General features: G+C 44.4%; 1 protein-coding gene across 1 annotated transcript in view; it reads right to left on the reverse strand.

Annotated features, from left to right (window-relative positions):
- Katnal1 (katanin catalytic subunit A1 like 1) overlaps positions 1-12,633 on the reverse strand; it is a 53,037-nt gene that overhangs the window by 20,739 nt on the left and 19,665 nt on the right. Inside the window, exon 4 of the mRNA XM_028779779.1 lies at positions 7,534-7,696. Within this exon, the coding sequence (XP_028635612.1) occupies positions 7,534-7,696 (163 nt within the window). The remainder of the gene's footprint in view (positions 1-7,533; positions 7,697-12,633) is intronic.

Genomic DNA, 12,633 nt, shown 5'->3' on the forward strand with positions numbered 1-12,633 from the left:
CATTACTTCTTTCCTTCTTTTTTCTTTCTTTCTCCCTGCCTTCCCTTCTTCCCTTCCTTCCTTCCTCCCTTCCTTCCTCCTTCCTTCCCTCCATCCCTTCCTCCCTCCCTCCCTCTTCTTCTTGATGCTGACATCACATCAATGGCTGGGTAAACACTTATCAAAGAACTACATTCTCAGCCTCAATATATCAATTATACATAGTTAATTGTTTTTGTTTTTAAGTGTGTCTGTGCGTGCGTGCGTGCGTGCGTGCGTGTGTGTGTAAGCCAGGGACATTAGATCCCCCTGGAGCTGGGGTTACAGGATTGTGAATCACCTGATCAAACTCAGGTCCTCCAGGAGAGCAATATGTGCTCTTAACCATTGAGCCATCTCTCCAGGTCCAATATCTCATCTGTAAAATGCTAATTCTGTATAATCTTCTTCATGCCTCTGTTTGCCCCCACTGTCACGTTAGTCTAACAGCTGACATCCGTGCTGCTCACTGCGTTGGTATCCTGGGAACCTAGCATGTAAGCATATCATTCTAAGAGAAGCATGAAATGGACATTCTCATTCCCATCTTACAGATGAGAAAACTGGCAAACAAAGTCAGGAGCCTGTCTAAGCAGGAACAGCAGCCTAGACACTCCAGCTGCGGGCCCGTGCTTGCAGCCAGTTTGCAGGGCACACTGCTGCACATGGTGACTGCTTCCACCCCACAGCAGAAGCAAACATAGGAAATGTTAGACAAGGACCCCAGCCTGCAGTCCACCAGAGCCCTACTGTCCCACACAGTAACGCAGGCAGACGATGCAGAACGCACTTACTGACATGAGTGCAGTGCTCTGTACTGTCCATTCAGGACAGGAGGAGTGTAACAACAGATCCACAGCAAGCTCTATGCTTACCAGTATGCATGCTCTTTCCACAATATTTATGAGCTGGTTTAGTGTGCCAGGCTCTGTTCTAGGCACAGAGAATACAGCAATAAGCAAACATACAGAGACCTCTGCCCCTGTGAGGCTTAGGCTGAGGTCAGAGGACACAGGAACAGGTGCTCTAAGTGGCTGTGTCCTCCACAAGTTCCAAGAACAGTGTGCAGTGGTCTGGGGCGCAGTTGCAGAGGTGATAGCAGTTGGGCCAGCCAGGGGTTATTATGGCTGGTGGGAGGACACTGCTGCAGTGGAAGGTTTGAGCAGAGAATGTGACGACACAACGTGAGCTGTGTCCTGAGCTGCTGAGGGGAAACACAACGAGCACAATGGCTTCCCTTGTGTTCTGGCTTACACTTTCTATACCGTATAGAATGGCTGCACATGCAGTTAGCTGATTCTGAGAAAGGAGAAATAAATTCAATACAGTTACTAAGGTTTCACATCTAATCTTCCCATTTATGAAATACCACATTTAAACAGAGTGCACAAACCCTTGGTAACTTGACAACCTTGAAACTGGGAAAAATTTAGCTTAACAAAAATATGCAAATTCTAAAACAAAGAGCTGAAAAATGCTCACTGAGCCAGGCTGAAATACAATGAAAGTCACCCAGAGGGAAACACACAGGTGAGACACAACCTTCCCATAACCCAAGAGCTCATTTCCCAGAAACAAAGATGATAATAAATGTAAAAAGAAAACCAAAAACCAATGTGGATTTTAAAAAGATAGTGCCAACCCCTACATATGTGCAATTCAGTCATAGTTCTAGAGATAAAAATATTGTAAGATTATAAAAATGAAAATCCACAGTACCACATATTAGCTGATATGACTGAAAATGGATAGATGGTTTAATGTGCAAAGACCAAAATAAGAGAGTCCTTAAAACACCTCAGTGATGACACTATAGCCAAGAAAAAAAGTTTCAGCCTCCTAAGCAAGAAAGTATTCACACAACACACAGTAAAATAAAACCATGGCACCTTCAAGAGACCAGTGATGACAACAATGTTGAATGCTGGCAACAGTGTGGAGATCTGTGCCTCCCACTCTGCCAATCACAGTGCAAACTGCTAACACCTGCTTGCAAAACTGTCTGACGTGACCTCCCAATATCTAACTTACACATCTCCTAGGACCCCACCAGCTGACTCCTGAAGTGGAAAGTTCTGGTTTCTTCAGAGACTCAGTTGTGTCATGTGATATTTTTCTGGAAACTGTTTTATGAGAGGATGTTTTTGCTGAAGCAGACACATAAGAGGATGTTTTGCTGTGAACAGACACATGATGCTTTTCTGGAAGCTGTCTTGTGAGAGGATGTCTGATGTTTAGAAAGAGTATAAATGCAACCCCACAGACAGTGAATGAGGCTCTTGCATTGGTTCGCCTTGCAACACTTTGCTGGTCTTCACTGATCTCCGCTTGGCATGACCTCACAGAGAAAAAACGTGCCACAGAACTTATGGTATTCTGGCTACTTCTTGCTGCAAAAACTCGTCCCAAATCACTGGAGCCTCCTGGTTTCTTCTGGATCCAGCTGCTACTGGTTCATGTTTGATGTTTGCTGGCTGGACTAGACTGCCACTGGTGATTTGTGTTTGAAATCACCCCAAAGACCTGCCTCTACTCCTTGTCCTGTTAACCTTTCTCCCCTAACTTTGGTCAGTTGTCTAGAAGGGAGGTTGAAGCACTTAAGAATCCTTATTAAAGTAGGTTTTGAAAAATCTAAGCCTACACACCCCTAATGTGTACTTACTAAAAATGGATGCATACACACACCAACGAAGGAAAAACTATTCAAATTGGCACCATTCAACAGTTCCAGAGTAGAGACAACCCAAAAATCTACTCACAAGGAAATATTTAATTGTACATAATTGGGTATAATTATGAGAATTAACTTACAGTATCAGCAAAAGCAGAGAGAAATCTTAGAAACATATTAAGCAGAGAAAGAATAAGAAACAGTAAAAATCAAAAATCCAATTCCTAAAAACAGGTGCTACTAATCCCACAAAACAGTAGCGTCCTCAAACAAGATGCTACTATCTCATAAGTCATCATCACACGGGGTACTGGTCACTCTGGGAAAGAAGGAAGCAGGAGAGACTGGGAGAGATCAAGACCACCACAGCTTATGAATTCTGAGGAGCCAATGCTTTTTTCTTGACCTGGGTTGGTCACATTTATGATAAGAAACCTACAAGGGTTACTACAGAAACTATCTTTTTGTTTATAATAGACAATTATTATATTTTTCAAGAATTTCATAAACCAGTTGAGAAGCACACTTAATACTTTTAAACCTCATCAATAGCTTAATATATATATATATATATATATAAATATCCTCACTTTCTGATTACCACTGTCTGTGCTCTAGAAGTTTCTTAAATCTATGTCTGCATGGTGGAAACCCGGCAGAGTAGGGAATCACCCACCTCATATAGACAGGGTTGAATGAGATGCTGACCCAGTCATCAAGGACTCAACTCTACCACAGAAATCGGCAGGTGTGCTACGTTAGGGCTCATTTTGTTGCTGTTGACCGTTTAGACTATTAAAAGTGAAGGTTAAAATGTCAATGCAAAGTCAACCTGAAAGTATATCATTGGAGGCTGGAGGGATGGCTCAGAGGGTAAAACCCCCACGGGAAAGCACGAAGACCTGAGTACAGATGCCCAGCGCCCAGGAGAAAAGCTGGGCGTTGTCCGAGTGCCCAGTGGGAGGTATGGACAAGAGGACCCAGAGCTTGCTGGCCAGTTGGCCTCATCAACTACAGCTTAGGGTCAGCATGAGACCCTGTCTCCAAAGATAAGGTGGAAAGTGACAGACACCTGGTATCAACCTCTGACCTCCACACACAGGTACACACATGCATGGGTATCCACACCTAGACAAACACACATGAGTATATATGTGTACCATACATACATGTGCACATAACACACATGCAGTTTCCATTGTTTTTACAATATTAAAAAACCACTAAAAATGAATATTCTCCCAACATTTGAAAATGGTCCTGTTCATCTGTGTTGCAGAGTCACAGAGGAATGAGCCAAATTCCAAGATCCTCTGCCTTTCACTGCTTCACCAAAGAAAGCAAGTCACCAGCCAGCATCCACGGCTACAGTATCCCTCCACCACTGCAATCTCAGGGAGACAGAGATGTGAGTAGGCCCAATCAGAGAAGGTGTTCTCTGAAGTCTATCAAGAGCACTGGACATCTGTTTTCCTAAATTATGGACAAGCTGCTGCATATGTCTTATGTTAAGCATATCTGTCAGGGACTCACATGTGAATGTTATGTGCATGAATTATATATGAACACACTTTTTCCCAGAAAAGTAGTTCTTCAACACACATCAGCACCTCACATGAGATGATAATTCATAAACTAACTCAATTATGATTTATGCACTTTCTTAAATTACTGGTCATGTGTGACAGTTCGTGTCCATCAATTAGCAGGTGTCAACAGAACAGTCCAGTCTTGTTCCAGCATCCCTCCATGCCTGTGTCTGGACGCCAACCACAACAAGACAGCATTCACCATGGCCATTTGCTCTATAAGATGTAATAAGACAAAGTGCTTTAGGCTGAATAACTGGGCAGTGAATTCTATGAGGTCAGTCGGCCTCCTTTAATCTGAACTCCACTTAGAAGCACATGTAATCGTGTTCATGGGATCATTCAGGACACTGCTCATTAGATGCAAATTAGCTAAGGCAATACAGCTAGCATTTGAGAGTCTGGGCTTTCTAACTTGTATTTCTTAAAGATAATATAAAAAATATTTCTTCTACTCCCTCATATTTACCTTTAGTATATCCTTTCTAAATTAAAAAAAAGCATTTTTATTTCTACATAAAATTCTGATTCTCAGAATTATAAAAATATAACGTATTGTTCTTGGTGAAAATGGCCAGTGTTCCTTTATCTCATGACTAAAGATACACATCCTTTAAAATAGAATTCAGGTTACAGTAGGGTGACTTACATTTCTCAACATACTTCTATATTGACTCTAAGCTTAAATGACAAAACAGTAAATTCAGCTTTTCCGTGTGCTAGAGGCTGAACATGCAGGCTCCTCCAAACATCACGTCAAAACCTGGTCTCCAGTATGTTGTCGTACGAGGTGGGCCTAGAGATGCCTTCACCTGCCTGAGGCTCACCCATTTATAAATGATCCAGTGTTAGCATCCCAGACAGACCAAGACACCCGGCACATTCAAATAACACTAAGCACAGCTTAGCTGTCCGTGCCACTCCTGCCGGCAATGAGAAGTAATAGATGTCAGGCAGGAGTCCTCTTTTTATGATGCCCAATGGCGTCAAGCTCATGACCATCCTGTATCAGCCTCCTGAGTGCTGGGGTGACAGCCAGGTACACTTTACTAGTTTATATATATTATATGACTAACGCAAAGTACATAGCTAGTAAAAATGTGCTAATAAATTATGGTAGACACTGGCTATGTAGACAATCCTGTGGACCTCAGGATTAAAAATAAACATGCTCTCAACCAAAAATCATTGTGCAAAATGACTGCTGCTTATTTTACAAACAGCGCTTTATGCTAAGACCTATTCTGAAGCCTATCACAAGTTTAAAAAGAAGTGGGAAAAAAAGATGTAATCTCTCACAAAATCTACCGATTTTTTTTTTACCAGTGTTTTCTTTTGACAGAAAAATTAATAGAAAATTAAAGTCAATATAGAAGTATGCCGAGAAATGTAAGTCATCCTATTTTAACCTGAATTCTATTTAAAAAATAATTAAAATAAGATAAGAAACTTTCACACCAAGTCATATCATGATCTAAAACTTGGACGCACAGCCATAACCTTCACAGCCCAGGCCCAGAGCACTGTCAGCTCTAAGCAGGAGGTAGGGCTTCTAAGGAGGAGGACGGCTGGAGGGACCGAATAAACCAACAAAGACAGCTTCAAAAGTGTCAGAGCGACACCAAAGTGCGGGTACCCAGGAAGAGCAAGGCTCCCACTGCTGCTGCCTGTCATTCTATAATGCAATCCCAAACATACAGTTAAACGCAAATGTGGCAGGGACCCCTGACAAGCTGTGATTTATTATAAAGGCCTTTACCTGCTGAGCCATCTAATGGGCTCAAAATAAATTCATTTTATCCTCATTTTTTAGACCTATAAAGTAAGCAGCTTTCAGAATTCTATACACAAATTAATCTATTAGACTGTGAGATTACACAAGCATATATAAATTCTTTTTTTCTCTTTTGTTTATTTTTCTGGCAGGGTATAAGTAACTATGTGGACCAGGTTGGCCTTGAACTCACAGAGTTTTGCCTGCCTGTCTTCCTGGGCGCTGGGATTAAAGGTGTGCACACCACACTGAGCCTAGAAATGGGAATGGGTAGAGAGGTAGGACTCAACACACGGAACAACAATCAGATAACTCCGGGCCCCTCTCCTCTGCACACCAGTGTGCTGTAACAGCTCTGTCTCGGAAGCCAAGCGGGAGCCCCTACAACTAAATGTCGACACGCTTACTCACCCAAACATCCTCAAGCTAACACTGTCTTTATTCTGGGCAATACAGTCTGATTTTTCTGGACTAATTCACTTAATCTTTTTGGTGCCACACGCCAACCAAATGATTGAAAATGGAGTCTATAACAGCCCCCAGGATCTTGCCTTCTTCATTTTCAAAGCAGCCCCGGAATCTCTAGTCTCTGCTGTGATAATCAGATCAGAGACAACTACACCTTTCAAGCTTGCATGACACTTCCCTGTTTGTTTTTTAAGAGTAGTTCCTTTTATTTCTGTGGTGACTCAGATCATCTCTCCTACCTCCTCAACAACGGTAGAAATAAGAGAGGCTGATTTTCTACTGATAGTCTGAGTACTCAGCTTGTCATTGACAGAGTAAGACAGACAATTATTCAGAAACATTGTAAATGAGAAGCCATTTATAACCTCTGGAGGAACATGTGTGCCTCTGACAGCTGTTGCCGGTTTGATTTGTCCTCAGTTGAAGAGTCACATGTAAAAACTGAGAACGATTCAGTGGCAAATTTCTTTCCTCAAATCCAATCCAGACTTGGATAGTGGTTGAGGTAAGGGGAGATCTTCACAGACTCCACCCCTCACTGGGAGAGGACTGGAGCACCCACCCTGTACCTTAGTTTTTTCCTCTTAAAAGGGGAGTAAGTTTGTCTCACGAACTGTTCATGAATGGTGCCCAGAGCCTTCCAGGAGCCCACAGCCAGGGTCACTCCTGTTCTCCTTTCTTTTGTGTAATCTACAAAACGTCCACTTTGCTAACACACTGATACCTCTGCGTGTATGCGTGCATTTAGTTCACTAAATATGCCTGCCTGTATCACTGTGTGTGAGTGTGCACGTGCATGCACTTTAATAAACACATCTGTAACTCTGTGTGTGTGTGTGTGTGTGTGTGTGTGTGTGTGTGTGTGTGCGCGCGCGCGCGCATTTACTACATATCTGAAATTAAGTACATTGCAATTCGGTCTTTGAAATATAAAGAACCCTAAGGATGCCTGAGAATTCAACGCCAACGACAATACCCACAAAGCCCCGCTGTGAGGGATGAACCGGTCTTGCCTTGTCGTCTCTCCCTCTTGCTCTATAGTCCTTGTCCCGACTTGCAGGTTTGTCACTCTTCGATATCTGGTGTGCTCGGCCCATGAGTCCCCGGGCTCCTGCCCCCATGTCTTTCCGCAGAGGCCTCACTTCGCGATTGGGACGCCTGATTTGAGGTGGTGCTCTGACAAAAGAAAGACAGTTAAATAACAATTCATCAAAGACAGGGAATGCAAAACCCTCTTACTCACAAGACTGTCACAATTTTCTCTGCCATATAGTGGTTGATACAATTATAGGTGACACATATGGATACTTTGCCAAAGTAACTACTGATCACCAACAGAGGGCAACCTGCATCCACCTGTTAACCCAGCAGCTGGACTCTACTATCTTAAACCAGGAAGAGTTAGCTTAGAAACCACTAAAACCTTTTCAGTAAAGGACTGGACTTAAAACTATTTGCATAGTTCAGATGTTTTCTTTTTTTTACAACCAAGATAACTGTCTCCACGTATGCTGGAAAAGTCAGCATTTCACTATGCAAATTACAAATGGCAGGGCCCAGCACTGACATATTCTTATAAACAAAGCCATTTATGTGAGAAAATATTATCCATGTCCATTGTGGATAGCCCCGGCCTTGTAATTTGATGTTAATTCCACTTTCCTGGGAGGGACTGCAGAGGAGGTGTGAGTCATTACACAGGTGAATTCTAGTGAACCTTCTGCCCACCTTAATTTGTAAAATAAAGGCTAGAGCCAGTGATTGGGCAGTAGAAGAAGAGGCAGAGATATAAAGATTGGTGGGAAGAGAGAGAGAAGATGACAGAGGAGGAAGACAATGGAGGAGGAAGATGACGGAGGAGGAAGATAACAGAGGAGCAGAAGGTGGAAGGACAAGCTCGTGACTTGGAAAACCCACAAGTTGTAAGGGTCTCATAGCTGGGGAATAGAGTAGGATAGTGGTGAATCTGCCCAATCTAGGCGTGCAGCTTATATTCATAATTACTGAGTTGTGTTTTCTTTGACTGGTCTTATTTGGGTTGGAGATTTACTGAAACACATGTCTAGTGGGTGTCAAAAATTATAGGACTCCAAGTGTGATTAATAATTTCAATAAATCCAGACATGCAATCAATGTGCTCACGGCAGCACATCTTGTCGGTACATCGCAGCTTCCACTGTGCAAGGCTGAGCCTTAGAGGCTTCTCAGTACAGCACATAGGCACAGCACTGTGGGTGGGGACTCTATCACTTCATCGCTTCCTTTCTCAAACCATCCATCCCTGTTTCCCTACCTCCCACTGCCGCCCCACATAGCCACATTGGCATGTGCGACCATTCTGATCACTGTGCGCCACTGCTTTTACCTCTCAATAGCACGTTGACTATCCCATCTCTCAATAGCACGTTGACTATCCCATCATCTCTCAATAGCACGTTGACTGTCCCATCATCTCTCAACAGCACGTTGACTATCCCATCATCTCTCAATAGCACGTTGACTGTCCCATCATCTCTCAATAGCACGTTGACTGTCCCATCATCTCTCAACAGCACGTTGACTGTCCCATCATCCCTCAATAGCATGTTGACTATCCCATCATCTCTCAACAGCACGTTGACTGTCCCATCATCTCTCAACAGCACGTTGACTATCCCATCATCTCTCAATAGCACGTTGACTATCCCATCATCTCTCAACAGCACGTTGACTGTCCCATCATCTCTCAACAGCACGTTGACTGTCCCATCATCTCTCAACAGCACGTTGACTGTCCCATCATCTCTCAATAGCACGTTGACTATCCCATCATCTGTCAATAGCACATTGACTGTCCCATCATCCCTCAATAGCATGTTGACTGTCCCATCTCTAGGCTCACGGGAAGTGTCTTTTAGCCCTCTCCCGTCTCCTGATGTTTTCATTAGCATTTATTAATTATACATACTAATGGATCCATTGTGACGTTGTCACACGTGTACACAATGTGCTTTGGTCACACTTACCCCTCATTAATCACCCTCTTGGTCGCCACTAACCCCTGTGCTCTTTCAAACTAGCTCCTCTTCTCCCTCTGTCTCTCCCTCAGCCCCACCCCCATGTGTGTGTGTCTCTATGTGTATTTGTGTGTGTGTCTCTGTGTGTGTGTATGTTCCAATGGAAGAGTCTCCTTAGAGTTGGTCATAGAAGCATGTGCACCTAAGCAATGGCTACAGCACTAAAAAGACCATTAACTGGGGGAAGAGCGGGGTCCTGGGGTCCCTCCCCCTTCCATGATGGGATGCTGAAGGTTTTAGTCTTGTGAAGATCTAGTGCATGTAATCACATCACAGGGGCATAGGAAGCCACATCCTGACTGGAAGTCAGTATCCCACCGTGCTCCCACCCTCCCTCCCAGCTCTTCCCACCACTTTGTCTGCAATCTACCCTGAAGGTTGGGGTCTTAATTCATCCCCAGGTTTCCTTCCTGGTATCACAGAAGACGGCACAGTGATAGTGAATGTGACAAGACAGGAAATGGATGAAGAGCCATACACTCAAGGAGTAATGAAGCACTAAGGCACTGCAGCTCTGATGCAGTGCTAATGCTACCAATGAATGTAAAATGGCTCCCACGGGCTTATGGGTGTCACTTGGTCCCTGGTTGGTGGCACAGCCGAGGGAGGATGTGGAACCTTTAAAAAGCAAAGCCTGTCTGACGGAGTGCGTTGACTGGGGAATGTCTCTGGAGTGCAGCCATGTGCCATCTCTGCATCTTGGCCAGTCAGATGAGCATCTGCCTCATGCTTCTGCCTACCTGGACTCCCGAGGTCACTCTTTAACTTTCATGATGAAGTGGAATCCCCAGATACTTGAGTCAAAATAAGTCATTCCTCATTAGGATTTTGTCACAACCATGAGGAAAGTAACCATTACATAAAACAAAAACAAAGCAAAAAAAAAAAAAAACCCTACTGCTTATTCATATTGTTGGAATCTGCTAAAAATAAGAATGGCTGCTGAGAACTGAATAGGCATCTCCCAGGCGACACACGCTAACATCTTCCTTCATCCTGAGTGTAGTCTAGCTCAACAGTTTTGAACAGCCATGTTTAGTATACAGCTAGAGACGCTGCTGGGCCCAGGAGAAGACAGAACTAAACAAACAGTAGTGTGAGAGGAACTGGGGAAGGGGTCACAGCAAAGTGACCAGAAGACGCTTTGGAAACTGAGGTTTTATTGCACTACTGCTTAGTCCCTTAAACAGTCTATCAACCAAGTAAACAGGTAAAGAGTCAGCCGATGGTGGTGCCGCATGCCTTTAGTCCCAGCACTCAGGACGTAGAGGCAGGTGGATTCTCTGAGTTCGAGGCCAGCCTGGTCTATGGAGTGAGTTCCAGGATAACCAGGGCTACCCAGAGAGACGCTATCTCGGAAAATTAAAACCCAAAGGGGAAAAAAAGAACTGGAAGGGACTGGTGAAGAATGAGAACCACACGATGAATTGCTGTCCAGAGCACTGCACATCTGGGGTCCGGCTCAGTAGAGCACCTCTCAACATACACCAAGCCCTGGATCAACGTCTAGCACAGAAAATAAAAGAAAAGCCCTAAAATAAAAACCCAAGGCTTTTAGTATCTCAATGCAACCTTGCTGTTGTTCTTTAGGAGAGGCCAGGCCTGTCTTTTTACCATTTTCTGTTTTGAGGAAGGGATAGAAAGTGGCTGGGTACAGTTCTGCTTTATATGTTTGTGTATTTTGTGTATGCAGAATTGCCTTTCCTGCACCAGCCAAGGGCCTTGGCAAAGACAATGAAATGAGTCTCTCTTTCCTCTCAGCACACATCAAGTCCCTGCCATTGCTGGCAGCTGTGCTTGCTACTTAGCGACTGTCATTGTGCTCCAGCTTCTTAGACTCTGCTCCAGCAGGAAGCCTCTGCTCACCTCTGCAGCTGCTGGGCTTGCCCAGGAGGCCTTGCCATGAATCCTGAGACAGTCCTGACTCTCGGCTTCCTACTTAGCAGCTGTTCAGAAGCCCTACCATAGTCCTCTCTGTGTGCACATCTGGCTTGGTGAGCCGTAAGATTCCTTCCTACCCTGTTCAGGAGCTGCCTTCCAAGGCTGCCACTTAGCTGGACCTGCCACACACTGATGTGTTCATAGAGGCCTGGATGAAGTGCTCAACCAGCTGTAGGTTGGCATCTGTGGCAAGCCCCACGTCTCGTGGGAGGTATGTTCAGTTCCACCTCACTGCAGTTGGAGATTACATGTGTAACAGACTCTGTCTGTGTCCCAGAGGACACCTTGGTTCCACTTTGTATTTCTTTGGCTATTACCACATCACTGCATGATGTCATGCTTCACTGTGAAGACTCTGTGACAACTTCCAGGAGGTACAAACTCAGAAAGCTTCTTTCAAAAGAGATTTCGGTGGGGCTGCACAGTGCCAATGATCTCGGCCCTGATGCTCAAAAAGACCAATAGTGTACTAGCATGCAGCTTTTCAAAACCACAGAGCAACTAGCTAGTCATCACGGCACAGTGAATAAATACCAGCCTGGTAGTCTACACTGAACTACCATTGAAGAACGACGGGAGAAAACAATATTCTAAAAATAAAAACTGATAGCTCGTCACTAATAAACCATCACTGTGAGAACCACCAAATGCTCGTCAGCAGGGATGAAAGCGGAGATAACTAAGGAACAGAGACGTGGAAGCAGGTGTGTGCACATCCCTTCAGGAAATGCTTCTGGAGTGCCTACCCTGCACCACACTTTGTTCTTGGTGCAAGGGATGCAAGTCCCAGCTTGATCAAGTCCCAGAGGCATGACTGGCTGTGAGTGTGTGTGTGTGGGGGTGAACAATAAGCACACGTGTAGTCTGTACAAAAGGATAGACTAGGCTGGACTTCTGGAATCATCTGAACAAAGACAAAGTAAGGGTGTCTGTCAGCTGTTGGAGAGTCGGGGAGCCGCACACCTGTCCTGCCCACCCTGCCGGGCCAGGCTGCTCTTCACCCTCTCCATGTACTAAGTTACTTCACCCTCACAGCCTCCACATGGGGCGACTGCCACAATGATCTCCACTTACAGAGGGAATTTACAGAGGGAAAATGATGCTGGCTAGCTTGTC

This window comes from Grammomys surdaster, unplaced genomic scaffold (genome assembly GCF_004785775.1).
Source record: "Grammomys surdaster isolate TR1022 unplaced genomic scaffold, NIH_TR_1.0 362, whole genome shotgun sequence".
NCBI lineage: Eukaryota > Metazoa > Chordata > Mammalia > Rodentia > Muridae > Grammomys > Grammomys surdaster.